The sequence below is a fragment of the Myotis nattereri genome, assembly GCF_964212035.1.
Source record: "Myotis nattereri genome assembly, chromosome: 20".
NCBI lineage: Eukaryota > Metazoa > Chordata > Mammalia > Chiroptera > Vespertilionidae > Myotis > Myotis nattereri.
Window position 1 is genome coordinate 3,224,304 of NC_138096.1, and position 19,935 is coordinate 3,244,238.

General features: G+C 53.9%; 1 protein-coding gene across 2 annotated transcripts; it reads left to right on the plus strand.

Moving 5' to 3' along the window:
• The first annotated feature begins 1,226 nt into the window (after window positions 1-1,226).
• Window positions 1,227-19,935, plus strand: RAB4A (RAB4A, member RAS oncogene family). Of its 2 annotated transcripts, XM_081114286.1 has the most exons (9): window positions 1,234-1,471; window positions 11,086-11,166; window positions 12,825-12,939; window positions 13,482-13,544; window positions 14,944-15,098; window positions 16,195-16,290; window positions 16,911-16,957; window positions 17,015-17,045; window positions 19,369-19,935. In XM_081114286.1, the coding sequence occupies exons 1-8, from the start codon at window positions 1,441-1,443 to the stop codon at window positions 17,024-17,026; spliced, it is 600 nt and encodes a 199-aa protein (XP_080970412.1). In that variant the 5' UTR covers window positions 1,234-1,440; the 3' UTR covers window positions 17,027-17,045; window positions 19,369-19,935. The 2 variants fall into 2 exon arrangements, with proteins under 2 accessions (XP_080970411.1, XP_080970412.1); XM_081114285.1 differs by having other exon boundaries at window positions 1,227-1,471; window positions 16,911-17,045.

The window sequence follows — 19,935 nt, forward strand, 5'->3', positions numbered from 1 at the left end:
GGAGCCAGGATATTTACTTGCTATGAGGATCCGAAATAAAAACAAAATGGGAGAGCCACGTAGACATAGGGGAAGAGGAGAGACAGCCTCAGATAAGATCTGATGGAACCAAATGGACTTGGGGTGGGGGTGGGGGGTGTACTTCCTGGCATTGCCCCCACGGTCCACGTCACCCGGGAGCTCGGCCAAGGCCTATTTTTAGGCTCCTACGGTGTCTTTTGAACGCGGTTGGGTCTTAGGAGCTATGACGTGACGCCGATCATGCTCAGAGGACGCACACTCCCAACCAAAATGCCCTTCGCGGTGGGTGCTGATTTCTCCATTTCCAGCCCAAGGGGGTTCCGAGTTCCTCTCGGACCCCAGCCGAGGGCCAGGGTGCCTCCTGCCGCTGAGCCAGGTCGTCCACCGTGGGACGCACAGGGGGGCCCAGTCCGCAGGCTGCGGGGACCCTGGTGGACAGGGACACCTTCAGCTCCGGTCGCGTTGGCCCAGATCCAGCGCTGCCCGACCCGAAGGCGCCGGCAGGTGCAGAGCCGAGGCCTCGCCAGCTTGCAGCCCAGGCCTGGCTTCCTGGTGACACGTTAACCAGGGTCCCCGGCGGCTCGTGACAGCCGGAGGACTGTCTCCTCCAGGCCGAGAGCCGCACGCCACGACGAGGCGGGCTGCCGGATGCTCATGCAATAAAAACCCCGCATCCAGGTTTCCCAGCGGCTGCGAGAGGGATCGCGTTAAAATGCAAACATACAACAACCAAAAGGCGGCGGCGCCCTCTTCATCGAGGCGGGTCCCGGCGGCGGAAGGACTGTCTGCCTTCTCGGGGCGGGCACTGGGGCTCCTCTGGCCAAAAGCTGGACCCCACTGTCCTCCCCCGCCCCCTCGCCCCCCGCCCCAACCCCCACCACCCGCGGGGCCGTCCCGCCCACTCTGAATTCAGCCTGCTGCCCGGACGGCGTGCGCATGCGCAAACTCGGGCGGGGCGAGGTTTCACGCTCTCCTGCGGCCCCTCCCCCTCCTCTTTCCGGGCCCGTCTCGCCAGCGCGGGGCTGAGTGCGCCTGCGCGATCGCGGGTGGGCGGGGCCTCGCGCTCTCCTGCGGCCCCTTCCCCTCCTCTTCCCCAGACCGTCTCGCCAGCGCGGGGCGGAGTGCGCCTGCGCGACCGCGGATGGGCGGGGCCTCACGTTCCCTTCCGCCCCTCCCCCTCCTCCGCCTGGGCCCGTCCCGCCGGCGCGGAGCGGAGTGCGCCTGCGCGGAGCCGGCAGTCCCGCTGGGCCGCAGCCGCGGGGTGGCGGGCGGTTGCCTTGGGGACCGCGGGCCCCTCCCTCCTCGGTCCCCGCCCCACGCCGTTCGCCACCGCGACGCGGCGGACGACCCCGGCCCTCCCCTCCCGCCGCCCGGCCGGCGCTGCAGCCGTGACCCGCGAGAGGCGGCGCCGCTCCCAAGATGTCGCAGACGGCCATGTCCGAGACCTACGGTAAGGCGGGCGGGGGGCGCGGGCCCGAGGGCGGGCGCGGTCTGCGCCCCAAGTTTCCTCCTCTTCTCCGCGTTTCCTCGGGGTCCGGGCTCCTGGCCCAGGGTTGGGGGGCGCAGCCGAGCCTCCGTTCCTGCGCGGCATTGTCCCCGGGGAGGGATGGGAGGACTTGGGGCGACGCCTGCGGGTCCGGGCGCCTCGGCGGCCCCGTCTGACCCCACCCCCCATCCCTCCCGGTTGGCGATGCTTTTCTTCGCACCTGAGTGCGAGGAGTTGTGGGTAGTCGGACCCAGCGCCTCCTCGGAGACCGCCTGCCCCTCTCTCTCTCTCTCTCTCTCTCTCTCTCTCTCTCTCTCTCTCTCTCTCTCCCTCTCCCCCCCCCCCTTCCTGGTTCCATGATCACCATTTGTAAACGCGTCTTTTGAAGACCAGAAGCCCCTAGAGGCACAGTCCTGAGCGTGTGTGTGTGTGTGTGTGTGTGTGTGTGTGTGTGTGTGACCTTTGCTTCCCCGGGGAGCACCCACCCCCACAAATAACTGCGAATAATTGAGCGCCCCCTCCCCCCAGGCCCATATGCTGGGTGTCTCCGGTTCTGTTCGGTCCCGCGTGGGAGGCACGCGCCGCTGGGTGGCCCCCGGCGTCCTCCGCGGGTCGAAGCGGGGTCACCAGCCCGGGTGGAGACTTGGCGAGTGTGGCTTCGGAGTTTGTGCGCCCCACGAGGGTCCCGCAGGCCCGGCCGCTCCTTCCCCGGGAGTGTGTGTGTGTGCAAGGGCGCGTGTGCAAGGGACCCCGGGAGCCCGCATGCTGGAGGGCACACTCAGGCTGGTGGCGCCCCCTGTTTTGTGGGGGGGGGCGGGGGAGGTATAGGGGGGACACAGTGTTAATCCAATTATGACTCTAATGAACGGCTCAAGCCCTGGCAGGACTTGGGAAGGAATGTGGTCTGTGAATGTGCCTTACAAAGATGCTGAACCCCAACAGAGAATCCTAACCCAGCCTGGGGGCCCCCCACCCCGGGAGAGGCGCCCCGGCCAGCACAGCAGAACTGCACATGCCCAGGCCCTGAGAGAGGAGGTCCCCCAAGGGGAGCGTGGTTGAGGCCCCACAGCCCTGGGGAGAAGGGCAAGGGTAAGGCAGAGGGGACCCCAAAAGGTCACAGTGCATTTGCTCCTGTGATGGGCACATGCCTGGTGACCCTGGGGGCAGGGGTCTGCTCCCTAGAAGGCTTCGGGGATCCTGGGGAAGTTGCTGGCATCCTAAGGACCCCGTGCTGTCACAGCTGCAAAGGCTTAGAACATTGCACCCACGTGGTCCCGGGTTCTCCTAGACTAGGGCAGTGGTTCTCAACCTTCCTCATGCCACGACCCTTTCATACGGCTCCTCATGTTGTGGGGACCCCCAACCATAACATTATTTTCGTGGCTACTTCATCACTGTGATGTTGCTACTGTTATGAATCGTCATGTAAATAAATGCCTGATATGCAGGATGTATTTTCATTGTTACAAATTGAACATAATGAAAGCATAGTGATTAATCTCTTTCTCCCTTCTCTGAAATCAATAAAAACAATATGTTATTATATATGTGTTTTTCCTGTGGTCTTAGGCGACCCCTGTGAAAGGGTCGTTCAGCCCCCAAAGGGGTCGCGACCCACAGGTTGAGAACCGCAGCGCTAGGGCATCCCAGTCCCATCTCTAAAGCAGACCCGTTTCTCTAGCAGTTTGGGGTTACATACACTCTTGCTTTTCTTTGTTTTCAAGTGCCCCTGACCCCACGGCCCCTTCTTTCTTGAGCCTGGAGGAGGCTCAGGAGGAGGCTCAGGAGGAGGCTCAGGAGGAGGCGTGGACCCCCGAGTGGGGGTGGAGGGTGAGCCAGAGCGGCAGGAGGAGCGCAGGAAATGGGGCCCTTCTGTTTCTGTTGCCTCCTGAGCCGGAACCGTGATACAGAGTAGCGTGGCTGGCGCATCCCTGCTTGCCTTCGTGGTTCCTTGAACTTTGGAGCCGCACAGTAACTGGTGAAGCTCTGATCACAAGGCTTTGATCATTAGGATTCTTATTTCGTGGTACCTCCCGAATAGGCTTTTACTTGTTACCAACGGAATTTAACCTTTTCCTGTAATAGAGGAAGCCACTAGAAAGTTCGTTTCAGAAAGAGCAGTGTGGCAGTTGGCAGTGTCAGCCTGAAGTTAAAAACCACCCGGAACCGAGTCCTAACGCCGTCGCCTCCCTATTGACCTTGTGTGCACGGCATTCTTCCCCAAGGAAAACAGTCAGGGCCGGAACTTGTCTCTTCAGTAGCTGGTAAAAACAATATTTGCCTAACCTTTCCACTTCTCTCTGCTCTAGGCTCACTTTCTCTCTCTGGAAAGAGGGCTCTGTGCACCTCACCGGGATAAAATGAAAAATAAAGAGCCACCGCTACAGTGGACTGTTAATCAGCCATATCCCTGCTTTTTCCCTCGTTAAGGCCGTATTTCACCTTCCATCGGCTGAGTGGTGTTCAACATTTTGGTGCTTTGAAGCCACTAACCACATGGAAAACATACACTTTACATAACAGTGTGATACAGATTGGCAATCTTAACGGCATAGGTTTCAGATTGAAACCTTCTGTCTGAATGTCCTAAACTGACAATGTTTCCCAAATGTTGTTTGACTCACCGCATTCTTAAAGCCCTGGCCAGTTAGTGTGGGTTCCGCCTGCCGAGGAGCTCCCACCAGCTGAGCCTCGGGGGATCGCAGATTGACTTTAAAGTCCTTTCTGCCCCTGGCTGGTGTGGCTCAGTGCGTGGGCCTGTGGACTGAAGGGTCCTGAGTTCGATTCCCCATCAGGGCACGTGCCCGGGTTTCAGGCTCGATCCCCAGCAGGGATGTGCAGGAGGCAGCCAATCAGTAATTATCTCTCATCACCGATGTTTCTCTCTCTCCCTTCCTCTCTGAAATCAATAAAAATATATTTAAAAATAAATAAATAAAGTTGTTTCTGATACCAAGAGTTGTGAGATAGACTAACAAATCAAAGAGGTAGTACCAAGCCATGATGTTCAGAAAGGAACTAAAAAGTATGAGTAGTGCAGCCCTGGCAGGTGTGGCTTAGTTGGTTGGGCCTCCTCACCGGCACCGAAAGGTTGCTGGTTCGATTCCCAGTCAGGGCACGTGCCTGGGTTGTGGGCTCAGTCCCCATTAGGGGGCGTGCAGGAGGCAGCCGATCCATGATTCTCTCTCACATCAATGTTTCTCTCTCTCCCTCTCCCTTCTTCTCTCTCTAAAATCAGTTAAAAATATTATTTTAAAGTATAAGTTCAGAAAATGCTACGAAAAAAAATATTTTAAGGGCTGAGGCAATTTGATAGGAAAAATCTAAGACAAATCTCTATACATTGGAGTTTTTCTACAGTGAAAATTCTTTATGAAACAACACAAATTGTTGGTTCTATGCTAATTATTATTACAATATACCCTTAATGTTTTTATTTTGTGCTGTTTTGAAAGTAGTATAGTATTTACCATGTGAGAATTATCGGGAATGTGTATGTGTGTGTGTGTGTGTGTTTAGAGCAGTGGTTCTCAACCTTCCTAATGCCGCGACCCTTTAATACAGCTCCTCATGTTGTGGGGACCCCCAACCATAAAATTATTTTCGTTGCTACTTTATAACTGTCATGTTGCTACTGTTATGAATCGTCATGTAAATATCTGATAGGCAGGATGTATTTTCATTGTTACAAATTGAACATCATTAAAGCATAGTGATGAATCACAAAAACAATATGTAATTATGTATGTGTTTTCCGATGGTCTTAGACGACCCCTGTGAAAGGGTTGTTCAACCCCCAAAGGGGTCGCGACCCACAGGTTGAGAACCACTGGTTTAGAGGCTTTTGCGGGTTGAACTATGTTCCCCAAAAGACATGCTCAGATCCTGACCCCAGGTCCTGTGACTGTGGCTTTGCTTGGAAATAGGGACTTGGCAGGTTGAGACGAGGTCCCGTTGGGTTGTGGCCCTAACTCAGTGACTGGTTGGTGTCCTTATAAACCAGAGGCATTTGGTCCCAGGCACTTGCATGGAGAATGTGATGTGAATTCCTAGCCTGAGACTGGAGTGAGGTATCTCCAAGCCAGGGGTCGCCCCGGGGCTGGCAGCCGCCAGAAGCTCGTAGGCAAGGAAGGATCTTTCCCTGGGGCTCCAGAGAGGGCGTGGCCGGCCAGCACCTGGACTTGGGCTCCAGCCCCGAGAGCTGCGAGGCAATACCTGCCTCCTCTAAGCCACCATCTGTCTCCCATGTGCTCATTCACCTAAGAGACAAAGTGACAACCCTTTTTCTCTCTCTTTTTTTTTTTAAATATATTTTATTGATTTTTTTACAGAGAGGAAGGGAGAGAGATAGAGAGTTAGAAACATTGATGAGAGAGAAACATCGATCAGCCGCCTCCTGCACATCTCCAACTGGGGATGTGCCCGCAACCCAGGTACATGCCCTTGACCTGAATCGAACCCAGGACCTTTTAGTCCGCAGGCCGACGCTCTATCCACTGAGCCAAACCAGTTTCGGCAACCCTTTTTCTCTTTCTCTCCTGGTGGGTGGGCCTGTCACCTGCCCAGTCATCCAGCCAGGCCCTCGAGCATCATCTTATCGCACATGCCTCTCCCTCACCTGCCCCTGCCCCTGCTTGCTGCCCCTCCCGCCCCTCCCGCCCCTCCAGGCCTCTGCAGCCTGCCTGCCCACCCAGAGCCCACCTCCCCGTGCGCCTCCCACCGTGCCACCACCGCTGATCCCCCCGTACCCTGGTCTGTCTCCTGGTCTCCTGAGTCTGGTTGTTTTCTCCGTCTTTTAAACTGACCTCTTCACGTAGTTCAGGTTACTGTGTACCCTGCAGGCATCCAGGGCAGGTTCAGTTGAGGCTGGTTTAGTGGATTATGAAGCAAGAAAACCCAGCGTCCCAAAGTTCATCGCAGCAGCTTAGCTCACGGCACGGCCCCTGCTCCGCGCCTGGCCCACAGCCTCCGACTCCTGTGCGCCAGGAGGCGAGACAGCCCCTGGATGAGGGTGAGGGTGGCGGTGGGGGTGCTTAGAAGGGGACTTGGTGACATTATTTAGGGCCCTGGGGACAGCTTCACAGAAAAGTCAGGATAAGTTAATGGTATTTCCAAGGGGCTTTGATTTGAGCTCCTGGAAAGACAATTTCATGTCGGCCCAATGTGAACTTTACTTCTCACTATGATAAGCGTTCTATCGCTTCCGTAATTGATCATATCACCAACAGTCTCAACCTTTGGGCCCCTTTCTTTTTTTTCTTTTTAATATGTTTTTATTGATTTTAGAAAGGAAAGGAGAGGGAGAGAGATAGAAACATCGGTGAGAGAGAAACATCAATCGCTGCCTCCTGCACACCCCCAACTGGGGATCGAGCCCACAGCCCGGGCATGTGCCCTGATCCGGAATCATAGGTCGGACTCAGCCCCTGAGCCACGCCGGCCGGGCAGGGCCCTTTCCGTAGAGTCAGCCAGCACAGGCGTCTGTGCAAGGCCCACGCTCACTGCGCTCTCTGCCCGCCCGGCCTGGCGTGGGCTGTGCCCTGCTGTTTGAAGAAGACTGGACTGTTGTTTCTCTGGAGCCGTGCGTGTGGACTAAAGCAAAGGGACATGCAGGCTGCTGTTGAAAGGCTGGATGAAGTCACCCGGGCTTAAGGGATGGTGGCTCTAGCACAACAGGCCAGTCACGTCAGCACCGTGGCCACACGCTTTCTTCCTTGTAATTCCCCTCAAGGCTGCCAAGCAAAGTGGAGAGAGATTCGGCCAGTACAGACCCATCCCGGGGAGCGCTGGGCATGACTCCTGAGGACACGCCAGGTGCCGCCCGACACTCACAGCGGTGACCTCTCGGTGACAGGACTTAGGGAGCTTGTCTGTTACTTCTCTCCTACGCTGCGCTTTGGGCACTTAGGAAGTCTTAAAAAGCAATGGTCATAAAATGCTAATGAATTATGAATGAGAATATACTTTAGAGGGAAGTTTATCGTTTGCCAATGAATTTTTAATCACGCAGGAAAGACACTGGGACTTACAAACAAGGCATCTCTCTTTGTTACAATTAGAAACAGCATGATCTGCAGTGTCCTCAGTGTCAGGCCTGTTCTCTGTCCATCGTTCACGCTGGCAAGTGCAGGACCCTCCCCAGCTGCAGGCCCCTCTCCGCGCGGCCGGGAGTGTGCGGGTCTGCTCTTCAGTGCAGGCAGCTCCCGGCTGGGACAAAGCCCATCTTTCCTGAAGACCAGATCATCCGCTCTCTGAGAGCGGGGGGCGGGGGGGGGGGGGTGTTGAGGCGACTTTCTGTCCATCGCGCTGTGTGTGTGTGTGTGTGTGTGTGTGTGTGTGTGTGTGTGTGTGGTTCCCAAACAGCTTCAGGGAACCCAGCAGCCCTGTGTGATGCCGTGTGAGCGGTGATGGACTTCCCTCTCAGGTGCAGAATAGGGTCCAGAGGCCAGGTGCATAGGAAGCTTGAAGACTTAGGGGATCCCTTTCCTGTGGTGGGAGTCAGCCTTTCCCATCGTCACCACGTCAATGCGACTGGAAGGAAGGCCTCGCTCGCAGACAGCATGTCCGCCTTAGAGGGCACACGGCGTCCTTTCAGGAAATGGTGCACCTGGTCAGTTCACGGCCCGGGCAGAGAGCTGCACAGGCCGGGCTTCCGGAGCTGGTACCTGGAGAAAGAACGTGATGATCAGATGGTGGTGGTCAGCCATGGAGGTGACAGATGGAAAAGACGGGCTTTGGGCGCCCCTGTGGGGACTGTGCTGAGCCCAGACATGGCCTGGGGCCCCAGGGCTGACACGTTCCTATGCTGACAGGTGTATCAGGTGATCAAATCCGTGGCCAGCAAACATTCCAATGCCTGGCATTTGGTAGTGAAGTAAATATTTGTTAAATGAGCACCCCTAGTTCTAAAGCCAGGCTTACTTACCAGCCTCTGACTAATGGACTCTATATGATCAAACAAAAATAGTACGCTCCACTAACTCTGCAGTCTTTGCCCCTCCCTTTCCCTCTTATTCTACCTGCCTCCTCGGTCACCTGCTCTCCTGCTGCCCACACCTTCCTTCCCTCCTAGGCCAACCTGTCACCGAGGCTGCTGCTCCATCCCCCCAGCCCGGGCACCAAACATTTGTCATGTGAAGTCCAGGTCATCTTACGTCCTGTGCTCTGCTAACCTCTCACTGCGTTCACTGGTGACCCAGTCACCCCTTATTCGGCAGGGTCACCTGGCTCCTCGTCTTGCTGTCCCCCCACCTCCTCCCTGACCTGCTCCATCAGCAACTCTAACCTTCACTAACTCTGCAAGCCCTTGACCCGCCTTTCCGTGGGTGACCGGGAGGGAAAGGTGCCCGACTGAAGACACTCCCTCTCAACCAGGGACCTGTCCTGCCCCCGCTATCCTTCCCCTTTTCCTCTCCTCGGAAGAAAGGTCTCTCCCTGCCTGAGGCTGGCCCTGCCTCTACCCTGACCTCCCCTCAGGTGTCAGCTCCCATCAGCAGCCTCCTTCCCTTCCCACCGGCAGCTCCTGTGTCCGCCTGCACCCCGCGCCCTCCCAGAGCTCCCTGCTCTCCTTCCCACTGCAGCCCGCTTCCCGCTTCCCGCACTAGTGGGAGTGGTCAGTCCTTCCTGCAGCGTCTTCCTTGCTCTTCGGCTGCTGCTCTCCCCGCCTCCCGGGAGGTTGGTTTCACAGGGGGAGGGGGGAGCTGAGGGTCACTTGGACACAGCAACCTTTCTTTTTTTTATTCAGAGAGGAAGGGAGAGGGAGAGAGAGAAACATCAGTGGTGAGAGAGAAGCATGGACCGGCTGCCTCCCGCACGCCCCCTACTGGGGATTGAGCCCACCGCCTGGGCCTGTGCCCTGACCGGGAATCGAACTGGGACCTCTTGGTTCCCAGGTTGATGCTCAACCCCTGAGCCACACCGGCCGGGCAGGACACTGCGCCTTTATCTTAGCTTCTCTGTTCAGAGTCGGCCCTGATAAGAACTGCCTCCCCAGGTCCCCACCGTGTTGGCTCATGGGTATTCAAGCATCGTCTCTCTAAACATGTCGTCATTTTGCCGCACGGATTCCTCCTCAGGACCTTTAGTGGTTCTTGCCTCAGTGGCTGGTATCACACCGGCTGGCTCCCTGCCCCAGAAACCAGGGAAGCTGCCCAGCTGAGGCCACGGTCCCCGCAGCCAAGGCCACCCGCCGTTCACGTCTGACCTTTGAAACCTTAAAAGCAAAAGCTTGTGGGAGCAGCTGGGAAGACAGGGGTCAAAGGTCATCTCGTGAACCAGCTGGGCCTGCCTTTCCTTGAAGACCCACTCCGCTGTTGCACACACCCGCCCCGCCCGGTTCCTGCTGTCGGGCTGATGCCTGGTGCCTGCAGCTCACACGCCTGCTGGTTGCTTGCAGTCTGCTCTGCTCTGGGAGGGAGGTTGCCTGCAGTGACTGCCTCCAGAATGTTCTCACCTTTCCAATCGGATCCTCCTACCATCGCACACTGACTCCCCACCTCCCCTCCCAGCCCCTCCTGCCTTCTGTCCCTAGGAGTGCGATGACCTCTAGGTCCCTCACGCAAGTGGACTGGCTTACCCCACTTAGCATGACGTCCTCCAGATTCATCCATGTGCATGTGCAGAATGTCTTTCCTTTGTCAGGCTGAGTCATATTGCCTTGTGTGCACAGACCATATTTTGTTTATTTATCCCTCGGTGGCTACTTGCGTTGCTGCCTTCTTGTGGCTACTGTGAATGCTGCTGCTATGAGCATGGGGTGGCTTGCTTTTAAAATGCAACGAGAAGCATAAAACTGTTGGTATCTTTAAATGCTAACAGTTCTAATGGCACTATTCTATAATTTTAGTTGCCTATCATCACTTGAAAATCATTTGGGGTGGAATAGACTTCATCTTTGAGTGATGATATAGTTTGAAGAAACAAGTCATTGCTAAGCATCACAGAGAAATAGACTGGGCTCCACCGGGGAGAGGAGGAGGCAGCTAGAGGGCTTGGTTTGGTTCTGGAAAGGGAGTGGGGTGTCAGGGAGGGAGGGAGGCGGGCATGGAGAGCAGGGCCACAGTGAGCCGGAGCAGGGCTAGGCGGGTCGGGGTCACAGTGGGGTGGGAGCGGGGTTGGCGCTGCAGCCCCAGGCTGAGCAGAACTCAGGTTTTTTGCCAACAGGAAAGGCAAAATGGGTCACCCCGGCAGTGCAGGCCGCCGATGCTGCGTCAGGCTAACGCATTCCCATCTGGAAGCCCTTTATTTCCATGTTATGGAAAATAACACCCCCAGTTAAATGCAGTCCTCTGTTTAAAGAAGAAACAAAGAACAGTGTCTGGCCCGGCTGACGTGGCTCCGTCACTGAGCATTGACCTGTGATCCAGAAGGTCACCCTTCGATTCCCGGTCAGGGCACATGCAGGCTCGATCCCCAGTGTGGGGCGTGCAGGAGGCAGCCGATCCATGATTCTCTCTCATCATTGATGTTTCTCTCTCTCTCCCTCTCCCTTCCTCTCTAAAATCAATAAAAAATATATTTATATTTTTAAATTTATAGCACCTGTTTTAAGGTTATTTTTCATGGTCTTTGTTTTTCAGATTTCTTGTTTAAATTCCTGGTTATCGGAAATGCAGGAACTGGCAAGTCGTGCCTGCTTCATCAGTTTATTGAAAAAAAATGTAAGTGACCTTGAGCCTCAACGTCCACACATGTCTTCCAGGCGCATCTCCTGCTCTGCTAGTCCAGAGCCCAACTTCTGAATGTATTTTCAGGAAAGCAGTCATAGTTTAAAATACTTGAAAAGAACGTTAAAAGTTTGTTATTGAACTTTCTGTAATATGACTGAATTTTTATCATGTTAGCATTTCAGTTTTATTCATTTACAGTTGTGAGTGTGGGAAACAGTCTTATTCTTGCATTATCGCTTATTAATGTATTATTTCCATATGAACAACTGTCACCCTGCTTTTGCCCACCTTGCATGAGATCCCTCGGGTGAGGGGTAAAATGGAGGGAAAGAGACAGCATGGGTGTCTTGGCCAGGAGCTTCGAGGACGGATAAAACTCTGGAAATGGCTCCTGCTCCTTCGTTGCCATCCACCGAGAGTTGGTCAGGACCTCTGTTGAGTGGCGTGGCCCGGGGGTGAGGCACGGACCAGGTTACTGATGTGCATTGGGCGCTTGGTCCGTGTTTCCTTACCAGTTGCTGAGACAGTATCGTACCATCTCAGAACAAATACCCAGAGGACCTTGGGGCAGGTGCCAGCCTGCCCGCCTCTCTCCCTCCCCTGATGGTCGCCCCCTACCTCCTGACGATGGCTGTCAGCAGGGTCTGTGGGAATGATGGTCAGCTTCCATCGCCTTCCTCCTGTGGCCACGGTGAAGCAGGACGCCCCTGGCCTTCAGTCACCACACCTTAAAGGCTCTGACTCCGAGGTGTGCTGGTAGCTTGCTTCTAGCGGAGGTCCACGCTAGCTCTGCACCACCTGGGCGGGAGGCCGGAAGGGAGTCCGTGTTGACCTTGACCCCCGCCTGCAGGAGACCAAGCTCAGCTGTCACCTGGGTCCCGGGCTTCTGTGCAGTGACCTTTGTCTTGCAGTGTGAATAGAAGCTGGTCGGTGGCCTGGTAGCCGTGGTTGCGTTTAGCCTTCCTTCAGCACCACACGTTCTGCAGGCAGCTCGTTGCGGTTGGGGTTAGCAAACTGCTTGTCTGCCTGCTCCCTGCCATCCAGGCCCATGGTGTGGGCTGCGCCTACAGTCCATCCCAAACACTGCCGCACGGCACATGCTCCTGGGAGCTCACAGCTGCACTGCGCAGAGAGTTCTATTTTGGGGGTTGCTTTTTGATTAGTTTTGTTTACTCTTATCTTTTTTCCCCCTTAATCTTTGGTCTCCATCAAGTTTCTTTTGGGGGCTTTTTATTGCCTCTTATTTCTTTAGAATGTTTACCAAATAGCTGAAACCCTCCCTCCCTCATTATTGGCCGAGTCGCAGGTCTGTCCTGGGCAGTGGGTCCTTGAAGGCAGCCCCGGGGATGTAGTGCAGCCTCCGGGGTGAGCTCAGCGGGGACCGGGCGCCCGGCCCGCATTCGGCTCGCGCTTAGGCTGTGAGTGTCTGGTTTGTCGTAGGGGTTTTGAGAAAGCGCTGTGTTGTCTCTGAGAACAGGGACTGTGCGTTGTTTCAAACAGTGCGTGCTTACCAGCCGACCCTTGAAATGAATGGCTGCGCGAATGGCATTCTCCGTTGGTTAAGCCTTGACCTCCGTGTCGCTTGTTTACGTCTGTAAGCCTGCTCCTAATGTTCTAGAACGAAATGTCTTGTTCTTTTTCTTTTCCAGTCAAAGATGACTCCAATCATACCATAGGAGTGGAATTTGGCTCAAAGATAATAAATGTTGGTGGTAAATACGTGAAGTTGCAGATATGGGATACAGCCGGCCAGGAGCGATTCAGGTAGCTCTAACGTGATGAAACTATTTGAAGATTGCATTAGAAATGGTCAATGACTATGTTCTCCTAACCTGTGCGGCCCCCCAGCCCTGGGCTCAGATGTTAGGGACTTCCCCTCAGAAGCTTTAAGAAACAAGCAGAAAGTCAGTTTCTGGGCTGCCTCCTGCACACCCCGCACTGGGGATGGATCCCGCAACCCGGACATGTGCCCTGACCGGGAACCGAACCGTGACCTCCTGGTTCCTAGGTCGACGCTCAGCCACTGAGCCACACCGGCCGGGCGCAGCGTCCACTACCTAAAGGGTCCATGGAAGTCTGTCTGGAGGCAGTGCCCCTCTTAGAGCACGACTTGTCCCAGCCGGTGTCCCCACCCCCGTCGTCCCTGTGACCTGATGAGACAAGAACAGCTGCTCATGTTCAGATTCTGAATCGTGTCTTAAGGCGGCACCTGGCTGTTTGCCAGGCCCAGCGGGTGCTTCTGAGCAGGGACATGGTGCCCAGAGGCCCGGCTCTCGGTGGTGAAAGTGAGCACGTGCCTCTTTCAGGTCCGTGACCAGGAGCTACTACAGAGGCGCCGCCGGGGCCCTGCTCGTCTACGACATCACCAGGTAACACAGCCCCACGCGGTCCAGGCGCACCTGCGCCCAGGGGTGCCCGCAGCTGTGGGGTGGGAGTCGGGGAGCCCTCGCCCTTTCCCTTGGGGCCTCGGAGGCTCGGAGCAGCCCTGCCAGGACGGCACCCGTAAAGGAGCATGTGCGTCAGGTCAGAGGAGCATCGCTGTGTTTGTTAACACGATGCTTTGGCACGTCCCTGAAGGTTCTCGAAGGGCAGCCTCACCTGGGTAAATTGTTAACAATACTTTTTTTCATTTTTATTGATTTCAGAGAGGAAGGGAGAGAGAAACATCCACGATGAATCATTGATCGCTGCCTCCTGCATGCCCCCTACTGGGGATCAAGCCCACAACCCCAGGTCTTGACCGGAATTGAACCTGGGACCCTTCAGTAGGCAGGCTGACGCTCTATCTACTGAGCCAGACCGGCCAGGGCTATTAGCAGCACTTGACATTGACCGAGGTTGAGGGCACAGGCTGTGGCTCCCGTCGCCTGGCAGCTGGTCCTGTTCTGGTCCCGTGTGGCATCCTCAGGCGAGGTGCTCCCGCTTTCCCTGTCTGTCACATGGGGTGATGGGGATGGTGTGGTCCTGGTGGGGTTACTGGGCAGCTCAGTGAGTTAATGCAAAGCCCCGGCACAGCATAGGGGTCCCAGCCGGCACCGTCCTGTGTGTCCCTGTCATCCATGTCACAATGAAAGGACATTCACAGGTCGGCTCCTAGGTCTCACTCGCCCCATGTCAAGTGCTCAGGAGCCACGTGGTGCAGGTGCTGGAACTCGCCTCCTGCAGAAACCCAATGGGCCTGAGGCAGCCCGGCACCACGCTCCCCGCTGGGTCTTTCTGGGGAGGAACTTGCCCACTAGGGGGCGCTGCTCTGAGGGCACATGCCTGCCTGTGTGTGGCAATGAGGCGCTCTGACAGGTGCACAGCTCCGGCCTGACCCACCCCACGCACCAGTGGCGACAGGCGCAGCTGGCGGCCAAAGCGTGGAGGCTGAGGCCATCACGGTGCCAGGAGAGGCGTCCTTGTACAGAATCACAGTGGCCACCTATCAGCAAAGCCCCGCTGTGACCTGGCAGCGAGGGCTCCGTGTCCCAGGAGCTCAGTCAGTATTTGCAGAATGAAGGACGGACGCAGGGACTTTCTCCTTTTGCACCTTCACGGGGCAACAGAAAGCAGCCGAGGCCATTTCCCCGGAGACAGCAGAGCGAACCCTGTGGGTGCGGTGTTCACGGGCGTCGGGCTGTCTGGTTGCCTAGAGGTGCTGGCGCGCCCCTGGTGTGGCTGGCGCGCCCCTGGCGTGGCCGGCGCAGTGTGAGTGTGTGAACGAGCGGGAAGAGTTGCCGGTTGTATAAAATACATGTATTATTCTCACAATCTTATGTTACGCAGCCGAGAAACCTACAATGCGCTTACTAATTGGTTAACAGATGCCAGAATGCTCGCCAGCCAGAACATCGTCATCATCCTCTGCGGGAACAAGAAGGACCTGGACGCGGACCGGGAAGTGACTTTCTTAGAAGCCTCCAGATTCGCTCAAGAAAATGGCAAGTGACCTTTGACCTATGGCTGCTGCTCTGATGGCAGGTGTGGGGGTCATAGCATTGCTTTCAGCATAAAATGGCTCCTGGGGTTTTAAGGTTGAACTGTATTTAGGGAAAGCAGACCTTCCAGTTGCTGACTGCAGATTGAGACATTTGGCCTATTTTCACAGTATGTCATCTGCCCATACGGTTACTGTGATGATAAAAGCAAAGGTGTTAATGTTCTGTGATAACTTTCAGGCTAGGATCTTTACATGTTACAGGTCTTGGTTTAAAGTAAAATGGATAACAAAATTCTTAAAGGCTCTAGTCAGATGATGTCATGTTTTTGATGTAGTTTGACACTAAGATGGTGCATCAGATCACATCCATGTTTCTCTCCCTCCCTCCCTCCCACTATCTGTAAAGCCATGGAAAAAACATACTCATGTGAGGATTTTAAAAAGATAGATAGATAGATAGATAGATAGATAGATGATAGATAGATGAAAGAAAGAGAGAGAACGAACATCAGCCACCATGAGCTCATAAAGAAGCTGGTTAGGGATAGAGGCTCAGACGTGGACGCTCAGGGGGTTTAGGTGTCATCTAAAGGCACCTCCTTTCCCACGTGGGGAACTGTGGCCCCAGAGGCTGAGGTGCTGCAGGAGTTCAGGCCGCTGCCTGCTGGGCTGGGGCTGCCCTGTACAGAAGTGGGAACTCGCGGAAGCCCTCCTCAGGGTCAGAATGACAAGCTGCAGTGTAGCCCCCCAACGTAAACACTTGCACGTTGTATCTGGGGTGACGTGCAGCTCATTGTTACGTGTCTGTATGCACAGCCAGCCTGGGCCCTCACCTCGCATTGGCTTGCTCCTTCTCGCCCTCAGATGGAGGTGCTGGTACCAGATGCCAGTGCTTCTCAGAAAAGGGTGGGCCGCTTCTAACGTTTAAAAATAGATATTGACACTTACTGGCTTTATATTTACAGAGCTACATGGTTTTAAGTAATAAATGACAGTCCACCTGCTACTCGAGGGCAATACTAAACAGGCTCTTAGGAATTGGGTAATTCTGATCGTCTCCTAAACGTGGCTGTGCGTTTTGTCTCCTGTCCCTTTAGAACTGATGTTTTTGGAAACGAGCGCCCTGACGGGGGAGAATGTGGAAGAGGCCTTCGTTCAATGCGCAAGGAAAATCCTTAACAAAATCGAATCAGGTGACCTTCACTGGGCCGGGCTCCTTGGGCATGTGGGTCGTTGCCACAGTGAATAACCTTTTGTCAATCACTTCATGCGTGTGAATGTCCGTGTGGGATCAGTTCCCCGGGGGGCCTTGCTGGTCAGGGACCCCCAGCTTCTGGAATGGAGGTCAGGGCCGCCACCTCCTGTCGGGGCTGCAGCAGCCGGCCCTCCCTCCCCACCACGGGCCAGGAATGAGAGGCTCCTTCCACTGAGCCCTGCCGGGGGTGTGGTCACACGTGGTGTCATTTTACCAGCCTGGTGGGTGAAAAGGGATGTCTTTGTAGTTTAATTTTACATTAACTTACCTTTGTGTGCATCATTAGTCACATGAGTTCCTAAGTCAACAAGTACAAAGAAAGGGTACAGTGACAGTGACAGGCCCCTCCACTGCTGCCCGCCCGTCCCGTCTGAAGTCAGCCATTATTACCAGTTCTCTGTGCCTTTCAGACCTCTGTGCCTGTGCAAGTAGACTTGCATGTATCTATATTTTCCTAGGAGAAACGGGGGTGTGTGTGCATGATAGATATTTGTTCCTGAATGTTTTTGGGGTTCACAGAAACAAAAACCTTTTTTAAAAGACTCGCTTGTTCCTCAGGTGAGCTGGACCCAGAAAGGATGGGCTCAGGCATCCAGTACGGAGACGCGGCCTTGAGGCAGCTGCGCTCGCCGCGCCGCTCGCAGGGCCCGGGCGCTCAGGAGTGCGGCTGCTAGACGCAGCTGGAGGGCAGAGGTAGGTGCCCCCGTCAGGGTCCCTGCTGGCCCCCCCCCCCCCGCCCCCCGTTCACTGCCCGGGTTTCCACACGCGCTTCACGCAGGGACTGTTACAGGCCTTTGCAGCTACATCTGGGAAGGAGAGGCGGGCACATCGTTAAGTGTTAGGTATTCTCAGGAGTGGAATACTCTCTCTTCTCAGACTCACATGGGACATTCACCAAATAGACTACATTCTGGGCTATAAAACTCACATTAACATATTTAAAAGAAAACAAACCCTACAGTGTCTGTTCTCAGACCACAGGGAATAAACAGAAGGATAACTGGGAAATCCAAAATACATGGAAATTAACATACTTCTGAATAACTTGTGTTAAAAAAGAAATCTCGAGAATTTTTAAAATATTTTAAGCAAAAATTTTTTTTAACCCAAATCAAAATCAAAACATAACATAGCCCTAGCCGGTTTGGCTCAGTGGATAGAGCATCGGCCTGCGGACGCAAGGGTCCCAGGTTCGATTCCGGTCGGGGGCATGTGCCTCGGTTGCGGGCACATCCCCAGTGGGGGGTGTGCAGGAGGCAGCTGGTCGATGTTTCTGTCTCATTGATGTTCCTAACTCTCTATCCCTCTCCCTTCCTCTCTGTGAAAAATCAATAAAATATATTTTTTAAAAAAAACACACACAAAAAAAAACTATAACATTAAAATTGGGGGGATGCAGCAAAAGCAGTGCTTAGAGGGAAATATATAGCATTGAATGCATATATTAGGAAAGAAAACCTAAATACAGTCCCTATGTGCACACAGAGAAAAGGAGGAAAAAAGAGCAAATTAAATCCCAAGCTGGCCGAAGAAATAAGAATTAGAACAGAAATTGATGAAATTAAAACTAAAATCAGTAGAGAAAAATCAACAAAACCAAAGCTAAAAGATTAATAAAATCAGTAAGCTTCTAACCAAGCTAAGAAAAAAAGATCGCAAATTACAAATATCAGAAGTGAAAAAAAGAACATCATTAAGCAGATCCTATGGACATTAAAAGGAAAACTCTGAACAGCTCTACATCCACAAATTTGATGACCTAAAAGGTGGTCGGCAAACCGCGGCTCGCGAGCCACATGCGGCTCTTTGGCCCCTTCAGTGTGGCTCTTCCACAAAATACCGGCTCTTCCACAAAACACCGACTTCTGCGCATGGGCCACGAAGTTTCAATCCCACCGTACATGCGCGCCCACACGTGGTATTTTGTGGAAGAGCCACACTGAAGGGGCCAAAGAGCCGCATGTGGCTCACGAGCTGCGGTTTGCCGACCACAGACCTAGATGAAATAGACCAATTCCTTGAAAGACTCAATTTGTCAAAACTCACACAAGAAGAAACAGACCATTAGAATAGGCCTACTAGTATATCTATTAAAAAAATGAGCCAGTGATTAAAACCTTCCAAAACAGAAAGCATGGGCCCCGATGGGGTAACTGGCGAATTCTGCCGAATGTTTAAGGGAGAAATTACACGGATTTTCCAGTCTCTTTCTTAGGGCGCATGCGGAGGAAATGCTCCTGAACTCGTTCTGTGCGGCCAGCATTGCCTTCATTCCCAAACCAAAGACATTACAAGAAAACGACAGACCAATATCTCGAACACAGATGCACAAATCCTCAAAAAAACATTAGCGAATGAAACCCAACAGTGCACAAGAAGAACCACATACCCGCTCCGTGGGGTTTATCCCTGGTGCCAGCTGTCGGCATCCCACAGGCTGGGCCATCCTGAGGCGCTCGCTCAGGAGCTAAGGGGGGCGGGAGTTGCTGGGAGTATCAGTCTTCTGCCACCAGGTCGGCGAGGCGGCTTTCTGGGGTGAATTGAAGTCTAAATGAATGTGCCTGTTGCTAAAAGAGGAGGCTCATTTGTCAAATTCACAAGTGGAGACTTTAACTTTGTAAAATATGTTTTATGGATTTCAGAGAGAAAGGAGGGGGGGGGCGAGAGAGAAACATCCATGATGAGAGAGAATCACTGATCGGCTGCCTCCTGCACGCCCCCCACTGGGGATCGAGCCCACAACCTGGGCATGTGTCCTGACTGGGAATTGAACTTGACCTCCTGGTTCATAAGTCGATGCTCAAGCACTGAGCCACACCAGCCAGCAAGATTTTTTTAAAGCGTCCTCTTTTTTCCCATTTACCACAGTGGACTTTTTACAGATAGTCAACGTTATCTAATAGGCAGCCATTGGAATAAAAGTTGGAAGTATTCACTACTCCCTTTGGGGTTTTAAACTGCTTGTTTGTATATTGACAGTTATGCGTATTTCTAAATCGTTCTTCATATTTTTTAGGTGTTCGAACAGTGGTATTTGGGAAGCAATTGTTGGAGCTGAAGAAGAAGTTTTTTTACCACCATCCTTTTCTACTTTATGCAGAAGTAGATCTTTGTGCAGGAAAAAAAAAAAAGTGATTGGGTGTGTGTAAGCCTGTAAATGTGCACAGCAAACCACGTGGTAAATCGAATTCCATGGACAATGCCATGAAGTGTACATGTATGTAAACTGTCCTGTCCCATGTTCCCTTCCCTGGGGTTAATCCTGGCTGTGTACTGTATATACTCGAGCCCCCGTGTCCCTGCAGCATGGTATCTCATGTATGATATAATAGAATGTTACACTAACGGCGGTCCAATATTTTATTTTTTGTAACCATATGAATGAAAGCCTGCAGGTGTGAGTGCGCCTGGCCCCTCGCGCTGGCTGTGTCGCACGTGGTGTTCGTGACGTGCTCCGCTCGGCGGCGGTGGCCAGGGCAGAGCGGTTCATGCCGTTTGCCGAGGTCCGCGGGGCCTCGCCGGGAGCGCTGTCAGTAATTAGGCACCGAAATAAAGCCCAAGTGGAGTTTTCCTCCGAACCTGA

Coding starts and splice junctions, on each gene's coding strand:
- RAB4A (XM_081114285.1), top strand. CDS start 1,441: ATGTCGCAGACGGCCATGTCCGAGACCTACG. Junction 1,472..11,085: donor GGCCATGTCCGAGACCTACG/GTAAGGCGGGCG, acceptor TTTGTTTTTCAG/ATTTCTTGTTTAAATTCCTG. Junction 11,167..12,824: donor TCAGTTTATTGAAAAAAAAT/GTAAGTGACCTT, acceptor TTTCTTTTCCAG/TCAAAGATGACTCCAATCAT.